Source organism: Akebia trifoliata, chromosome 12, assembly GCF_017979445.1.
Source record: "Akebia trifoliata isolate Shusen 1 chromosome 12, ASM1797944v1, whole genome shotgun sequence".
NCBI lineage: Eukaryota > Viridiplantae > Streptophyta > Magnoliopsida > Ranunculales > Lardizabalaceae > Akebia > Akebia trifoliata.
The window spans coordinates 607,036-626,090 of NC_141386.1; the positions used below are offsets into that span (position 1 = coordinate 607,036).

General features: G+C 35.0%; 2 protein-coding genes and 1 pseudogene across 3 annotated transcripts; all 3 read right to left on the reverse strand.

Annotated features, from left to right (window-relative positions):
• Window positions 1-234: 234 nt before the first annotated feature.
• Window positions 235-2,770, reverse strand: LOC147388447 (putative pentatricopeptide repeat-containing protein At5g37570; annotated as a pseudogene). Its single transcript, XR_015170848.1, has 2 exons — window positions 1,280-2,770; window positions 235-1,023 (listed from the first exon to the last, which is right to left on the reverse strand). The product of XR_015170848.1 is annotated as a putative pentatricopeptide repeat-containing protein At5g37570 (transcript).
• Window positions 2,771-3,382: 612 nt separating this feature from the next.
• LOC147388448 (F-box protein At5g49610-like) lies at window positions 3,383-6,061 on the reverse strand. The gene is made up of 2 exons (XM_086419284.1): window positions 5,487-6,061; window positions 3,383-3,977 (listed from the first exon to the last, which is right to left on the reverse strand). The coding sequence occupies exons 1-2, from the start codon at window positions 5,990-5,992 to the stop codon at window positions 3,404-3,406; spliced, it is 1,080 nt and encodes a 359-aa protein (XP_086275410.1). The 5' UTR covers window positions 5,993-6,061; the 3' UTR covers window positions 3,383-3,403.
• Window positions 6,062-13,429: 7,368 nt separating this feature from the next.
• Window positions 13,430-14,518, reverse strand: LOC147388449 (F-box protein At5g49610-like). Its single transcript, XM_086418249.1, has one exon. It carries the CDS (start codon window positions 14,516-14,518, stop codon window positions 13,430-13,432), a length of 1,089 nt encoding a protein of 362 aa, XP_086274375.1.
• Window positions 14,519-19,055: the final 4,537 nt, after the last annotated feature.

The window sequence follows — 19,055 nt, forward strand, 5'->3', positions numbered from 1 at the left end:
AATTGTAATTTTGTACTTGAGTTTTGTTCTGTATCTTTTCATGTATTTTCCGATCCCTTACATGTATAAGGTAGGTTTGCTTGAGACCTCATTCTCTTTTGAAAATATATTCCTATATTAAAAAATGTATTAGTGTATCAGTCTACAATCTGTAATGTAAGATTTTGCAAGAAAATCGATAATCATTGGTTTGTAAATTTGCTTTTGTTTCACAGTTTTGATTCTTCCTATATCTCATTCTTCTTCTTTGGTTAATTTTGCTATAAAACATGTCACCAAGACAAGAAAACAATATCGCTTATGTTTATATTAAATGCAAAACAAGCCCCAGCGTATTAATTTTCATTTATTCTGAGCATCTCTAATAAGATTCATGATATTTTCCTTCAAATCCAGCTGTACCCTGGTGACTTTGGCATTCCTCTCTCTTGCATCATCTTCCTCACCCTGTAGCATCATCCCATCTATTCATGGAAGCATAAATGTTAGCCAAAAGCACGTAATTTCCTGTATTCTCAGGCTCAATATCGAAGAGGTGTTGGGCTGCTATTTCACCAAGTTCAACATTTTCGTGAATCCGACAAGCACCTAACAAAGCACCCCATATTCCAGCGTCTGGTTCATCTACATTTTCCAAAATGAGCTTGTATGCCTCATTGAGTTGCCCAGCTCGGCCAAGTAGGTCAACCATGCAAGCATAATGCTCGGTCTGTGGAACAATCTTACAAGTCATCGTCATCAGTTCGAAGTATTTGCACCCATCATCCACTAGTCCTGCATGGCTGCACGCACTAAGGACGCCGACGAATGTAACCTCATTTGGTTCAATTCCACTCTTCTGCATCATTGAGAAGATCTCCAAAGCTTCATGTGCCCTACCATGATCAGCCAGAGCAGTGATCAATGCACTATAAGAGATCACATCTCTCTCAGGCATTCTATTGAATTCATTCCATGCCCTGTTCATGCTCCCGCATTTTGCATGCATGTGAATCAAAGCATTTGATACCACCAACGACCGATCTAAAGATGGAATTAAGAGTATAAAAGATCGGACATTATAGATGATAAACATGAGAAAATTGAATGTGTAAATCTATGGTCGATCTCAAATTAACTTTAGGTGATTACGACCCCAAAGAGATAAAGTCCCGCACTGTTAGTGTCTAGATGCTTTTGGTGTATTGGGTTTGGTTCGTATCAACATAGCAACGGAGCCAACACTATTACTCTGCATGAATTATTCCTAATTCTCAAATAAAAACTATGAACTACGTACCACAGTTCCCTTCCTCCATGTGATCAGCTATCAAATTTGCCATCTTGGCATCTCCAATTTGCGTGCAAGCGGAGGTCACTCCGACCATCGCTACCTCATTGGCCTTCACATTCACTTCTCTCATCCTCTTGTACATCTCAATTGCTTCACTTGAATGCCCATTCTGCGAGTAACACGCAATCATAACTGCCCATGATGATGAATCCTTAACAGGTATTTCATCAAACACTTTTTTAGCCCTTAAAACATCACCACCTTTAGCATACCCAGCAATCATAGCCGTCCACGTCACAGAATTCTTCTCAGGCATTCGATCAAACAGCTCCTTCGCTAGCTTGACATCGCCTGAATTCGCATACCCAGCAACCATAGCAGTCCAAGAAACCACATTGTGTTCAACCATGACATCAAACAGTTTTCGTGCATCGTCCATCATACCGATCTTCGTGTATCCAGAAATCATTGCCGTCCAAGCGACAACATCTCTATCGACAATTTGATCGAAAACACATCTTGCATCTTCAGCGAGTCCACATTTCCCATACATATCAAGAAGTGCTGTTTGAATAACTTTGTTATCAAGCAATCCAGATTCAACAATTCGGGTATGGGTCTGTTTACCTTCTCGGATAGCTGGGATCCGAGCACAGGCATTGAGAACTGATGAGAAGGTGAACCCGGTAGGGGGTACGCCCACCTGGTGCATTTTAGCGTAGAGAGAGATGGATAAGCTAAATTGAGCATGGAGGGCATGTGAACGAATAAGGGAGGTCCAGAGGAACGGGTTTTTACAATCGGGGATTTGATCGAATACTTGGCGGGCGTACCAGAGATTGTTGCTTGGAAATTGGAGAAGTCTGGTTATGAGGTGACTCAGGAGGTGATGGTGTTGATGGGTTTGAGTTCTGAGTAAGTGAGCGTGAGTTTGTTTGAGTTGGTCAAGGGTTTTGCTGACTTGGAGGCCGAATTTGATGATGGCTTCGCTGTTGAAAGAGTGGTTAGTTGATGATGGAGAGAGGAGGAATTTCGTTGTCATAAGGTTTGATCATTCGAGACTCTCATCAAATATTTTTCTTTAACGATGATGCATTCTAAAAATCATCACCAATCCACAGGAACCTCTAGGTACATTGCTTTTCACACAAATAAGTTGGACTTTTCACAAACATATATGGAAAATCCTTGTGGACTGTTTTTCACTGTATTGATGTGATAGTCATAGACATGTTTCCTTGAGATACGAGTAAAAAGCACTTACGGTTATGTGCGTAGTAAATCACAATGTCACCCCAGCATTACTTGTCATATATACAATGTCGGTTAACCCAAAGAGGTTGGCCTAGTGACAAGCCGAGCCTTGATAAGCTCCTCAGAAAGGATAGGTCAAATGTTAGAAACCCCATGAAATTATGAATTCCTTGGGATCATCTTCCAAGGTCCAATTGACTCTCGACTCAAATATAACAACGGAACCAACACTATCACTCTGCTTGTGACTATGGGATTAATCTCACCTAAAGAGAGTGGATACCCATGATAAGATATATATATATATATATATAGTGTGTGTGTGTGTACAGTTGAGATGGGAGAACAAACACAGGTTTCCTAGCATGGTTTTAGACCTCGTTTTGATGTCTCGTCTTGTCCATGAACGAGATCAAGTTATCTCGGACAAGTTTTTCGATACGTTTGAGCCATCTCGTTCAACAATGAGAAAAATGATCTGTGATGTTTGACTTGTCCATCCATCTTGTTGGTGGATGATACCGAGTCGTATGGGACAAGTCATGCCAGGCTCGGTCGAGATTTAAAACATGTTTCCTAGAGAACCCTTTGAAGTATATATATCTTCCCTTCTCAGCTGTTTGTAGAACCCTTTGAAGTATATATATCTTCCCTTCTCAGCTGTATCAAGTTCTGGGATAGAATTTTTCCAAACATATCTCTCTATATATCACATTAGAAGTTTATAACTCAAGGTTATTAATCAAAATATAAGTTTACATTATAACTAATTTAACACAACAGAAAAAATTAGAAAATTAAAACTAAAGAGACATACAAAATCTGTAAAATGGAAATGATAAGTCTCTAAGATCAGATGAAGTTAACCAGTACTTTCTATAGATGATGGTTTAGATAACCAGACTCCAAGTCTGATTGAAATGTGTAAACTTCTTGACAGTTGATATGATCATCAATCTCGGTTTCGGTTGAAGTAAAATCTTTGCAATTGTACCATATCACTTTATAGAAACTCTCCATGAGTGCAACATCTGTTGTGTGGAGATCAACAAGCTTACTAAATTGTTCTTGTCGATTAAGAGTTTCTAGGTTCACTTGTTGCTGCTTAATCCACACTTCATTTGAATAATCTATCAAAACCCACAATTTCATCCAAACCTTTTTGACACAAAAGAGTGATAATTTCCCCTCACGTTGCACGAGTAGCTTATCATCTGGAAAATCAGTGTCCATGTCCATCGCTTCTTCTGGTAAAGGTATCATTTTCCAACTCTTTTGACTAATATCGAAAGCAAAGATGCAATTCTGGTTCGTAAGCCAATGAAATGCTCCATTTGACGAAATTACATGACCCATTTTCAGAAAACAAGATTCGGGCAATTGTACATCCTTCGATTGTTTCCATGCCCAATATTTTGAATCAAATGTCTCACACAGAAGATTGTAGCACCTACATTGTAAAACATTATATTAAATTTTCTTCTAATTAATGGATTCAGGGTTGATTATATCAAATAGTAACAATTGCATTTGTTAGTTTGTTAATTTTTATAAAATATCTGCTATATTAGTTATCCATAATTTTTGAGAAATTATCTTCTACAAACATGCAAAGTAATGTAAGGGAAAACCATAATTTTTTAGAAGAACAATGTGGACTATAGCTTTGTAGCTAGTGTAAAGCCTACTAGGAATTAATGGTTATGCATAGATATAATTATTTATAACTTAGTAGGTATTTTTTTTTTTTTTTGTTCCCTTGAAAGTCATAAATACATATGTTAGTTTTAAATCTATTATTTGTCTTTCTCCAATTTTTTAATTATTATTATTTTATTTTTTTAATATTTTCAGATTATGAACATGTATGTTGATGTTTTAGCTAAGTTAAAAAAGATACCTGGTTGCACATGACAATTTCAGATTTTGATTTTGATTTTCAATCCATTACTGCAAAATATATATTGAATACTATTTACAACAAATTTTGACAGATATATATATATATATATATATATAATAACATTAATTGTATGCATTCTTATATTTATAATATCGCATTCCATATTAATGAACTATTATTATTATTATTATTCTATACATAATATTTAATTTTTTAAATAATTTATGATATAATTATGAGTTCACGAATCGTATTTTTTTAGCTTTGTCCAAATTGATATGGAGGTATTTACTTTGTTTTAAATTATTTCAAATATAATTATGACTCCACAAATCGTATTTCTCGGGCTCTAATAAATATTTCTCCTTAGGGTCATATATGAGTTCATTATTATTTTTATTTTTATTTTTTTGGAATTGAGGTATCTGGCCCCTTAGAGCACCTGATTAATCCTCGAGGCACATGCAATACCCTCTCCTCACGTGAGCCAATTCATTTTGGGGACAAATCCCTGAAGGTGGGCCTCAAGATCTCGCTTCCCAAGGTGTGGTTTTATCCGTCTCACCAACCCTTAGATGCCACGTGTTTCTCGGGTTTTTTTGGAAATCTATACTCCATATCTTTCTCGATCTTCGAGTGATTTTATGTAAAAGTTGGTGGAAAATTATTTTCTTGAGAACAAGTGATTTGTATACTTATCCATTTTTACAGTAAAATTCTTTTTCCTAGGAAAAAGATTTGGCTGTCTTGGTTGGCAAATATTCTCCAAATCAAACCCTAATAAATGATTATCTTGACATGGTGAAAAAATTTCTAATGCCATTTTCTCACATTTATCCCCATTATATCAAAACTTAAAACCATCTCTTTATTTGACAATTTCCTAGATACAAAGACAGAAGAAATTTATTATAGCAATATTATTTTCTAAGAAATTTATTTTTCTAGAAAATATTTTCTCCACAACCATAGAGACCCTAACATGGAAACAATCAACAACTTTAACAAAGATGAAGAGAAAAAAAAATGATTCAAGATATCTTAAACTTAACGTACCTGGACTTAGACTGAGAAAATCGAACAATGTTGAATCGTAAGGGATTAGATTGTACCACCATCGCCGTTCCCCTAGTTACGTAACGAGTCTTTGGATTAGGAAGACTTCTATATTCCTTGGTGGTGGGCTTGCATATATAATATCGAGGAATTTGCCTTCCTCGACTAACACAAAGTAACAATCCTTGATTCGATGACGCTTCGATCTTCACTTCACATGGTAAGAAATTGAGTGACAAACGGAGACTCGAAGATGATTGATCCATCGATATGAAGGTCGAATAGGGTACGGAGTTCTTGACACTTTGAACAAAGTAACCGGATATAGTTCCAGTCCTATGGCAATGAAGGAGAGTGAAGTATGATTCATGAGTGAACTTAAGCCAATCCTTGCACACTGATCGCGATCGACGTAACGTTTCCAATGAGATTCGTGTCAAAATCTCGAAGATGGTATCCGATGGTAGATCTTCTTTAGAAGAAGAACTTATTTCAAAACCCTCCATTGATCTCAAATCGATTATTATTAATTTTCTTTCTTTCTTTCTTTCTTCCCAATGTGTATAGAAGCTTTGGTTTTGTGGCTTTGCGTAGAAGAAAATAAGAAAAGTGAAAAAAGGGTTTATTAGATGGAATTTGGAAACTTGGAACATAAGGAGGGAGGGGCAAATATGTCAAAGTGAAAAGTATTTGATTCCTTTAAGATTCAGATTTCTAGAAGTTTCTACTTTTGGTAATTTTAATATACCGTACTCGCGGGAGTTTCATTAGCAACAAAATTTCCTAAAACATCATGACACGTGGTTAAAATTTCCTATTAGGATTCCAAATATTCCAGTTTTTAACGGTCAGACCTCAAATCCAATCCAAATGCGATTTTTACAAATTCCCCTAAACTACTTTCCACTACAAAGTACAAACTTTTTTTTTTTTTTTTAAATATATAGTTACAAAATCTAATTACCTTTCACATAAATAACTATTAATATGAATTTATAAATGAATAATTATATTATTTAATTAGTAATGATTTTGAACGCCAAGAATCTAATACAATTAATATATTATTAATTTATGGAAGATAAAAATAACCCCATTTACAATGGATGATACACAATTTATTTAATCTGAAAGGGTGGGTTAGATGGCAAAGAAAAGGTCTCAAGAAGAAAAGGTATTGAGTTCAAATCCCTCCTTAAAGGCCACGCTTAGGGATTTGCCCCATAAATTACCTGGTGCAGGGGGAATCCTACTTTGAGGATTAGTCGAATGTTCTAAGAGACCATAATACCTTAATTCAACAAGAAAAAAAAAAGATACATAATTTATTTGTGAATAAAATATGAGGGATTATTATCATACCTGTGTGGGGTTTTCAGCTCCTTCTCTAGCCCTTGAACAAAATTGGATTTTCGATGAGTGCTCTGGTCGTTCTATCAAGTGAATTCTCCAACAATCAAGTTAATATCAAATTCAATAGAGTAACAGTATATTTTTTAAAAACGTACCCTTTTGCCATCTTTTGAGGTAGTATTCCTTGTTAAATTTGGAAGGAACAAGTTAATAATTTTCTTTCCTTTTTGAATTAGATTCTTCTTTATCTTACTACGTGATTAACCGTTGATTGACGACTTTTCCTATTTGGGATGTGTTCTTCCCGTACATTTCACCGTTTCGAGTATTTAATGTAATGGGTTAACCCCGAGGGATTGGCTCAATGGCAATTTCGGACCGATAAGCAGTTAATGCCCATAAGTTGTGAGTTTGATACCCATTATGAGCATTAATTCCTCAGGGGCCACCTATGTGGGTGCACCTTCACTTACCTAGTGCGTGTGATGTGCAGGCATTGCACGTGCCCTGTGAGTCATTGGAGAAGACAATGGTTTATGGATTAGGCAAAGCTCATATACAGGCCTGGTCTATTGTCTACAAGGATACCTGGTAAAAAAATATACATATAATGGGTTGATGAGAATTTCATTTCACCTTAATAGTAATCACGGGGTTTTCACTAAGGCTTAAAATGGGTCGAATTTTATTCGAAATTCGAATTTGATTTTTAGTGGGTTTGATTCCTTCTAGTATATCTGAATTAAAATATGGATTGATGTCCCTTAGCTTGAGTCGGATATTATTCGGATACGGATTCATCCCTGTATCCGCCTATACCTAAATGATATATTATTTTGTATATTATATGCTATATTTTTATATTTTTTAGTCTATCATTCATCAACAAATGAGTATTAGGTGTAGTGGTTAAAGATTCTCTTCAAAAGGGGAGAGGTATTGAGTTCAAGTCACATAAAAAGCTACATTTTTTAATAAATTACTTAGAAATGGTTTGAAATTATTCGACCGATCCGAATTAATTAATTCGGTCGGATCGAATTTGGATATAGGTTTAATGAAAATAAAAAATTTCGGATATGATTTGAGTTAATAAGATTCGAGTCGAATCCAATCTGGATTTGGACCTGAATAAAAAATCCGGATATGGACATGGGTAGACACATATTAGGCTCGAACCCAACCCATTTTAAGCCCTAGTTTTCATTGATCATAACATTCAGGTTGGGAATTTATTTCATGTTGTTACATTATCCAATAATATTTGTGTACAAAAAAATATTCATCGCCATCAAGAAGTGACATATACCTATTAAAAATTTTAAATCAAAACTTTTCATAGATCCTTAAGAAATAAACAAAAATATAAAAAGAATATTTTAACATTTTTGAAAAAAAAAAAAAACATAAATAATTAAAATAGTAAAAGTTAGATAGGATATAAGTAGGGGTGCAACTTGTTTTGGTTTGAGGTTAATTTGGAATCGAACGACATAGGTCAGTTCCACTAAATAAGAAACAAAACTAGAACCGAACCAAATTCCATTGGAATCAAACCAATCCAAACCAAATTAAAGTTAGTTTGGTTCGGTTCGGTTCTATGGGTTGCCAATATTCTATAAATTGTAAGTAACATTTTTTAATAAATAAATAAATATATAATAAATATAATTTTTCATACAATAAATCACTAATCTATCCATAAAAAGTCATTAGTTTATCCATAAAAGATCATTAATCTATGTCCTAACTCCTAAAATAATTCATAATAAGTATTATATACATATGTATTTATTTATTGCATAAAGGTTCGATTCTCAGTTTGGTTCAGTTTTATATAAGTTTGATCCGACAATCGAATCAAATTGATTGATTCTCCATTTTCGTAACTCGGAACTGAATCGCAACTTATTTCAAACCTGACCAAACCACCCCAAAACTATATGTTTGATTTGGTTCTCGGTTTGAACCGGACCAAGTTGCACCCGGAGATATAACTTTGTTATATCTTTCGTTTTATTTTATACGCAATGGAGAAAAAGGAAAATAAAGATAAAGAAAAAAAGGTAATGGAACCAACAATATGATTTTCAGATTTCCAATAAACAAATAGAATAATATTTTTTAATTTTTGCTCAAGATAGAATTTCTTGGAGAGTTGTTCCAATTTTAAGGGAACATCTGTAAAGAGTAGTCGAGTTTGAGGTCTGCCAATTAGTATGAACAAGTAAATTATAATTCTGTACTCCAGGGACTTGAATAGCTACTCAACTCCTATATTTAATCTTGTAAGTATGGTCAAAGTGGACCAATTAATTAATCATCATCACAAATTAAATTTGAATCAATTTCATTATAGAATCCAGTTGAAACTGATCACTTGTTCGATTCAATATTGAATCGGCGGTTTAGTAGAAAATGCCGGTGTTTCACATGTATTAGCGGCACTTTATAACCGTCATTATATCTATTTTTATATATTTAAAAAATATTCAATCTAATTAACGGCATTTTTATTGAAACGCCGGTATTTTATAATATTACCAGCGGTTTGAAACCGTCGTCTAATATTTAATAAAATTTAAAAAATATTGACGATAGGATTACCGATGGTTTAAGATTAAACGCTGTTGTTGGTATACAATTAACGGCGACTTTTATAAAATGCAGTTAAAAGCAGCCATTTAAAAATTAATATTTAATCCTAATAGGATTCTCAGTAACCCATGAATTTATTTGGGTTTGGCCCAACCCAACTACTCAATAGTTATCATCATATATAGACGTTGTCTGTGTTAGAGATGAAATTAAAACTAGTAATAGGCCCAAAATCAATACCCAAATAGGTTTAAGGCCCAATATGACCTGAAAAGCCCATTATTTTACCAATCCCTATTCTTTTTTTAAAGCTTCTTCACAATTTATTTTTTCAATATTTATTTAACATTTTTGTTTTACAATTTGCAGAAATTTTCTTATTCCTAATTTGTAGAAATGAGTGTTGGGTGTAGTTGTTAGTACCTCTCTCCAAAAAGGGATAGGCTTTTAATTCAAGCCCTCTCGTTGGTCACCCACAAAGATTTATCTCGGCTTACTTGGTATGCATGGTGACCACAAAGATTTATCCTGACTTACTTGGTATCTATAGGTTGTGGGGTAACATGCACCAGGGGATTTGAGTGAGATATGGTGCTTTAAGAGGCCAAAAGGGCCTACGGGTGGGTTCACTAGTCCGGACACCCGCATTATTTAAAAAAAAACCTATTTAATGTTGTTGCCTATTAGAACGAAGTTTGAAATTAACGTCTTGAAGTCTTCATTAAATAAATAAGAGTTCGACATGAAGAATCTAGGTGTTGCAAAAAAATGATTCTTGGTATGAAAATTAGTATAGGCAGGGATGCATGGAAGTTGTGGTTCTCTTAGGAAAAATATATTAATTCAGAAAGTGTTGTTCAACATAGTAAAGCCCTTTCACAGAAGAGGAAAATTTCATACATGTCTCAGGTATCTTAAGTTAATGCGGAGGTGAGTTGTGTTCTAAATAAGATCTATCACATGTTGTGTGTGACTAGTACAGGTGCATTAACTAGTAAGCTAGAAAAAGACCATTGGAATGCGATGATGAACTGTGTTATGAGATACTTAAAATCATGGTATCTTGTATATGAACACAAACATTCTTCAAGGGAAGTTGATGCAAATTATGTAGGAATCTAAATAATCGATGATCTACTATTTCATCAGCTGAATTTGACGAATTAACGATTCTAGCTCATTGTTCATTTTAATTACCAAAACATAAATGATAATGAATTCGGTGGTTTTAAAGTGAGATAGTCGCTTTAAAACCTGTGAATTTGTTACTGTTTTGGTAATTAAAATGAATAGTGAATCAGAATCATAAATTCGTCAAAAGTTGATCACGTTTTCGGAAATATTCCATCCCTTCTCAGGGTGGTACTTGGGAGTGTATCCTTAAAGATATATTCAATATTGGAGTGATCTTCAGTGTTCTCTTCATGGGTGATTGAATATAATTCAATCAATGTGGGAGCTTGTTATGTTTATGCTTTATCATGGAGTGGTGGATTGCATTAATTTGTGCAAATATTTTGATTTCCCTTTAATTTTTGCTTCATATGCAACAAATCGTTTGCAGTGAAAAATTTGCAACTACTTGGTGGCCACCAAAAAAATCTCTTGCAAAATCATTCTTTGTGCGTGATCATTTCGATACATAAAATTTGCAGTAATTTCTAGTTGTGATAAAATGTGGGAAAAAATTTAACTTCAACCTTTGCTAGACGTTAATTCCTAATTGTTCTTGTCAAAAAATAAATCATTCATTGAATTATGATCAGTATTTTTATGTTATTTAGACATTACCTCTTTCGATTATGTTGATTATTTAAGATTCCTCTTATGTTTTCAAATTGATGTGATACCCTTTGACCTTGGTCTACTTTGGAAGACAAATAAAAAATGATGTAAATATCCTTATCACGGACATCTGGACAAAGACCTTATATTTTCTCCAGAAAGACCATCATCTCCAAATCACTTAGTATATGGGGAAAATACTTTTAACCAATGCAATTTCATCTTCAAAAGATTTTTTTTTTTATTGCAGAAGTTGAAGTTGACGGATTTTTTGTGAGGAAAATCAAGGATTTATAAGAGATTGAAGAAAATGATATATATTTAGATCAATTTTTTAATCAATTTCTCCGATAATACTAAGTTATGTCATCAGTTTGAAGCAACTAGGGTATCACAAATGTTTACAAAAAGATGAAGGGGCATATTTAAATAATCTATATTTTTTATTAATTTTTTGAAAAAAGAACTTATTATTTGGGTGTTGTAAAACAAATAACTTAATTTCATATATTTCTAAAATTTCATATTTAAATTGAACATATCTCAATCAATCATTAATATGAAGTTTTCATTTTGATGTATAAAGAAAAATCATTCCTTTCTTTCACAATTTAAAAGAGACGTATAAGCAAACACTTTACTCTCTAACAAAATTATCTTCCACAATTTTCTTTTCCTCCAATAATTAATTGTCTTCCAAAACTATTTATTTAGACTTCTAGATTTTCTATCATTTATTATTTTATACGAATTAGCAAAATTTTATAGAGATACATTTTTCTCTTGGACACCTGTGACTTATCTAACTCTATGTTTCATTGGAGTAGTCTCGTTTGGTAGTCTCCAATATCCAATGTTTTTATGCAATGATTTTCCAAAAAAAAAAAAAAATTTCTAGATGAAGTTTTAATTAACTAAAATATATTAAAACTAAGAATCCAAACTATAAAAATAAACTGTTAACTAGCGAGTTATAAATAACCCTTATCACAACGCATACATGTAACATGAATCATGTATGATATGCCATCCATGTGTATCTGCATGCCACAGAGCATGTAAGTATCGCAGTATCATGGGCTGAGAATGTGTAATACACCATATTTCATTTAGAGTCCTGGATTAAAACCCACCTCCCACGCCTCAATACATGCCACGTAAGCCATGATCCAAGGGATTAATGCTTAAAATAGCCTTTTTTTTTAATTTCTTAGATTGGGGCATGTGTTGAGGTGAGGGAGGAAGGTCTCAATCAATTTCAGTAGTTGTTTATGGTTAGATTAGGCTCATATAAAATCCTAAATAAAAAAACAAATAAGTTTTCTATTGGCACCTCAATTTTTACTTATTCTCAATCATTGACTTATTTTCTTTATTTTCAATGGAGATGTAATAAGTAAAAGTTGGGGTGGCAATAACAGCTCTCATAAATAAAATCCATTCTTATTCCACACGACTCCTCTTCATAATGAAGATAAGAACATATTTTAACATGTGTCTAATTATTTGAAGTATCTTAGTCTACTCGTATCTTTTTCTTTTTTTTTTGGGTAGTCTAGGGAGTATCCCCACTTTACTTAGTTCGCGTACCATCCCACCCTGTCACATGTTACAATAGGTAAATAATCACTTTACATGAAGGGGCATATAGAGACTCTAAGACACGACTTGAAGAACAAACCTTGTCATGTCTATTGGTATCTTTCCTCTCTAACAAACTTGTCAACTTAAGATTTATAGGTTAATTTATTCGGACAATTCTAAAGGTATAGAAAGACATCAATGTTATTTCTACAATAAAAAGTAGTTTCAGAGTTTTTTTTTTTTTTTTTGGAGTCCTGATAATATGACTCCCCAAGGTGGCATACTCAATTGACTCCCTGACGTGGACAAGTTTAGGAACTGTAGATCCGTACGTCTCGAGATACACTTTTTTATGGGGAATGCAATTGTGTATCCTGAGACATACAAATCTACGATTGCCCAACTTGTCACGATTAGGGAGTTGATTGAGTATGCCAACTGGCAAGTAAAAAAGAAAGAGACAAGTTATAAAATAAAGTAATAAACCCTTGTTATAACTCGATCGGATGCTTTCATTAATATTAAACTCAATATATTCAATTATAAATCTAAAGTTCATGAAATAAAATGAAAATCTCTTACATCTCAAAAATATTGAATTACAAAAATTTCCTTATTACCATCTAAAATAATAGAGAACAAGATTCAAAACCAGACTGAAACATGAAAACCTCTTCAATTGTGCTGCACTTCTCAATCTTGACATCGATTGAATTGTTATTCTGGAACTTGTACCATATCAATTTATTGAAACCTTCTATAACTGCCATGTCTGTATTGTGGAGTGCAATGAGTTTATTGTGAGGTTCTTCATTGTTAATTTTTTCAAGAGTAAGTTGTTGTTTCTTAATCCATACTTCTCTCGTATAATCCATCATTACCCATAGGTTTGCAAAATTCCCACTAACACAGAAAAGTGCAAGCTTCCCTTCGCATTGTACTAGTACCTTTGTCCCAACATCATCATCTTCATCTTCTTCTTCTTTTGGTAACGACATTAGTTTCCAACTTTCTTGAACAATATCGAAGACAAAGATATAATTATTATTTGTAAGCCAATGAAACGCCCCCGAAGCAAAAATTGAAGGACCCCTTCTCAGAAACACAGCGTTGGGCAATTTTACATCGGAAGATCGCCTCCATGCCCAACCTTTTGAATCAAAGATCTCACACCGAAGATTGTTGCACCCAATCGAAGGCTCCGAGAATCGAACAATTTTGAATCGTAGCAGATCAGATTGTACCACCATTGACGTTCCTATTGTAAAGTATCGAGTCTTGGGATTGGGGAGATGTTTCCATTCTCCTGTAGTAGGCTTGCAGACAAAGTATCTAGGAATTAGAGTTCCTTGGCTAACACATACTAATAATCCTTGGCCCGATGACGCTACGATCTTCACATCACGTGGTAAGAAATCAAGTGATAGATGAAGAGTAGTAGTCGTCGAAGGTGAGTGAGGGATCGACATAAACGTTGAGTAGTGTACGCCCTTCTGCAGACTTTGAATGAAATAGCCAGATACAGTTGGAGTTCTTTCGCAATGAAAGCGAGTGAAGTTTGATTCATGGGTGAATATATGCCATTCCTTGCAAACCAATCTGGACCAACAAAGTGTCTCAAACGATATTCGACTTACGATCTCGAAGATGATATCTGAAGGTAAATCATCACTACTAGAAGAAGAAGAAGAACTTACTTCAAAACCCTCCATTGTTCTCAAAATTCTATTTCTTTTTTGAAAGTATTTGATTGCGAGTTAGAACAAGAGAATCTAAGAAACGACATAGATTTATATTAGTTGGATTCAGGTAGTGACGTGGAAACGAACAAGGAAAGTTTTTTTTTTTTTTTTTCCTTTTATGATTCTGATGATTTTGGAAGTTTCTAAATTGAGTGCTGATTTTGTAACTGGAAAGTATTCTGTCGGTCAATACTTTGCTGACGTGGCACGGACACGGAATTTTACATCTCATAAATGTTCTGATCCTGATCCTGAGACTTGGCACCTTATATACATCCTGTTACACGAATACTGAATTATATTGACCGTTGGATTAGAGAAATTCTTGGCCCAAGCTGATCTAATGCCTAATATTATATTGATAGGCCCAATCTTGAACATAACAAAGCCCATTTTGTGCCCATCCTTTTTCATTCTCTCTCTCTCTCTTTTTTTTATTTATTATAAATTATTTATTTATTAATATTTTACATAAGTCTTAGAATGAGTCGTGATAATCTAATTACCCCACGGTGCACACTCAATCGACTCTCCTTGTGTGACAAGTTTTGGAATCTTAAATCTATATACCTTGGGATACATGGTTCCCTTGGGATACACATATTTACAGAAAATTGTAGTTTTGTATCTTGAGACATACAGATCTACAGTTCTCGAACTTGTAAAGTCAGGAGAGTTGATTGAGTGTGCTGTAAGAGATGCATCATATTATGATGCGTGAAATACATTGTATCATTTTCAATGTATCTCATAATAGAAGGAAAGTTGAGGTGGTGATGAAAATAAAATATTTAGTAATATCTATTAAGATATTTTAAATTAGGAATTATAGATAATTAATATATCTATATTAGGTTAGTTTCTAATTTCTTGGTTGATGTAATCTCTATAAATACTCTAATAGGTTCATGTAATATTCATCCAAAATTTTCAATAAAATTTCAAATTTCAACATGGTATCATAACTCCACTAAGCACATCGATTTTGGTGTGCTATTCTTCGACAATGGCACCACCACCATCATCAACCTTAAATCATTTTATTCTTGTAATTAGTATTTTTTTTTTCCAATTAAAATACCATCTTTCTCTATGTTTCTACAAATGATTTCGATTTTCATTTTATATATAATCTCTACAATGAGAGTTCTTGTATTTAAATCGCACGATTCTTATTTGTATGCTTATGTGAGAGACCATGACAAACTTGATTTAGTGAGCCATCGGCTCCGACAAAGTAAAAAATAAGTGGGATGCGGCAGTGCTGGACTTCACAGATAGATGGTAACCACCATCATTGTCAATGTATCTTATAATAAAAGGAAGGTTGAGGTGGTTATTGAGAATAAAATATTTAGTAATATCTATTAAAATATTCTAAATTAAGAATTATAAATAATTAATATATCTATATTAGGTTAGTTTCTGATATCTTGGTTGAAGTAATCTCTATAAATATCCTAATTGGGTTCATGTAATATTCATGTGATTTTTAATCCTAATAGAATGCTGACTAGCCCATGAATGTATTTGGGTCTGGCCCAACCCAGCTAATCATTAGTTATCATCATATATAGATTATGTTTGTGTTAGAGAAGAAATTAAAACTAGTCTTAGGCCCAAAATTAATACCCAAATAGGTTCTAATATTGACCTGAAAAGCCCATTATTTTACCGATCCCTATTATTTGTTTAAAGCTTCTTCACAATATATTTTTCCAATACTTATTTAATAATCTTGTTTTACAATTTGAAGAATTTTCTTATTCCTAATTTTCCTCATTTTATTCAACATGTATCAAATGATTGCTCAATAACTATGTGGTTGGCACCGAATATTTGAAATAATATCCCTTAATTTTCCTCATGTTCAACTTTTAGCTAAAAACCCTCTTCTCCAATTCTTTAAAGTCGATATTGAGCTAGTGTAAGGTAAACTATTTACTTGACCACATATACAGTCATAACCAAATACATGTAGGGTATTAGCTTTATTGCGTATGTGTTAATTAATGTTAACCAATGAGTGTTGGGTGTAGTGGCTAGTACCTCCCTCCAAAAAGGGATAGGTCTTAAATTCAAGTCCTTTTGTTGGTTAGCCTCAAAGATTTATCCCGACTTACTTGGTATGTATGGCTTGTGGGGTAGCATGCATGAGAGGGTTTGGGTGAGATATGGTGCTCTAAGACCATTGGAATGCAAAGATGAAATGTGTTATGAGATACTTAAAATCATGGTTTCTTGTATGAAAACAAACATTCTTCAAGAGAAGTTTTGGGATGTGTAGATGCAAATTATGTAGAAATCTAAATAATCGATGATCAACTACTGGGTATGTATTCACATTTGTAGGAGGACCAAGTATAACATTATTTATAACATAATAAAGTAGGGTGAATTACTATTTCGTGAGCTGAATTTGAAGAATTTATGATTCTAGCTCATTGTTCATTTTAATTACCAAAACATGAACGGTAACGAATTCGGTTACTTTAAAACCTCTGTGAATTTGTTATTGTTTTGGTAATTAAAATGAATAGTGAATCAGAATCATAATTTCGTCAAAAGTTTCCAATAAGGTACATAACTAGTACAAAAATAACTAAGGAACGGGATTGGTTAGATAACTTGGGTTGAAGCAAAGTACTTCTATGCAATTGCATTGTGATAGTTAAGAGAGTGTCATATATTTGGGTAGTTCATGCAAGATTAACAAAACACATTTACGTGAAGTTCTATAAGATATGGTAGAATGCTAATTAGAAGATTCATACTAAGGACAATATGAAGCCAAAATGTTGACAAGGCCAATCGTTGTAGAATAGAACAAGTTTCGTTGGAAATCTTACCAAATGTTGAAGAATAGTGGTCCATCCCTTCTCAGGGTGGGACTTGGGAGTGTATACTTGTGGGGGAAAATTCTTGAGCACGGACACGTGGCTCGATCAGGGGCCAAGATTAATGATTTGAGGTCGTAGCTCAGTTTATTAACCCCGACGAATGCATGTATTCTAAGCTCAGAACTGTGCCATCAGCTCGTAAGTCGGTATGACGGGTCTGACAGATGAGCCTGCAATAGACAGCCAGCTCTAACAACCCACGTCATGTCAGGCCAACTCTGACTTTCTCAGAAGTGATGGGGCAGTTGCAACAACTCCTGCAGCTGACATGTCAGGGAGTAAGCTAACTACCCCAAGTCACCTCAAGGGGTGGCACAGAAAACGATCAAGTTGAACGCCTATATAAGGAAGAAAACTATGGGTAAAAGAGGTTCGAATTCTCCTTCTCAAAACACATTACACTGATCAATTTGGCTAACTTGATCGTCGGAGTGGGCTGTTTTGCAGGTCCCCCGAGCTGAAAAAGAAGGAAAGTGTAGAGCCATTTCGTGCATCTACAATTTGGCGCCGTCCGTGGGAAACTTACAAGGAGAAAAACGACCAATATGGGAAGAGCTAGAGGCGAAAATCGTGGAGAGCCATCAAATCCACTACCAGCAGACTCGCCCCCAAACGCGCCGGATCCAATGCTAGCAATGTACAACTTACTCACAGAGATGAGAGAAGAAATGCGCAGGGAGTTGGAGAAACAAAATGATGAGATAGTGAAAATAAGAAGGGAAAACGAAGAGCTCAGGCAAAGGTTAGGCGAGCGTGCGGAGACCGAGGAAGGCCCAGGGGCAGAGCAGAGTAGCGACCGTCCTGTTCAAACGGCGAGAACGGAGGTAGATTGGACTGAAGATTCAGCAGCAGTAAAAACGCAGCAGGGAAGCTCCGAAGTTAAAGAAACCATGACGAGGAAGGAAGTGGAGGAGATGCTCAAAAGGAGGGATGAGGAATTCGCGCGAGGAAAGGATCCCGCGCAAAAGGTACGGAACGCAATTCGGGAACTCAAAGGGACACCATTCTCGCAGGCGATAATGAAGTCAGAACCACCCAGGTCGTTCCACATGCCAAAGTTTGAAACTTATGACGGGACGCGAGATCCCATGGACCATATACTGCACTACAGAAGTCAAATGGTGCTGTACCAAAATGATGATCCGTTGCTCTGCAAGCTGTTTCCGTCAACCTTGAGGCTCGGGGCCATGATGTGGTTCCAGGCCTTACCAGCTGGGTCCATTACGAACTTTTCCGAGCTGGAAGAAACGTTCGTTGGACAGTTCGTGCACCTGCGAAGGAAGAAGGTCGGAGTTAACACTCTATTTAACCTTCGACAGGAGCCCGGGGAGAGTATTAGGTCGTTCGTAACCCGTTTTCGAACGAGAGCCCTGGACGTAGAGGGCATGGACGAGGCCACAGCATGCGCGGCGTGCATCGCTGCGGTGATCCCGGGAACACGGTTGCATGAGTCCTTGATCAAGTCTGATCCTACTCGTCTAGAAGATTTGTATGCGAAGGTGGAAAAGTACATCCTGGTGGAAGAGTCTGTGAAGGGCAGAAGAAGAAGCACCCAGACAGTGGCTAACAGCGAAGGAGGAGTAGACGCTTCAAAGGTACCGACCCAC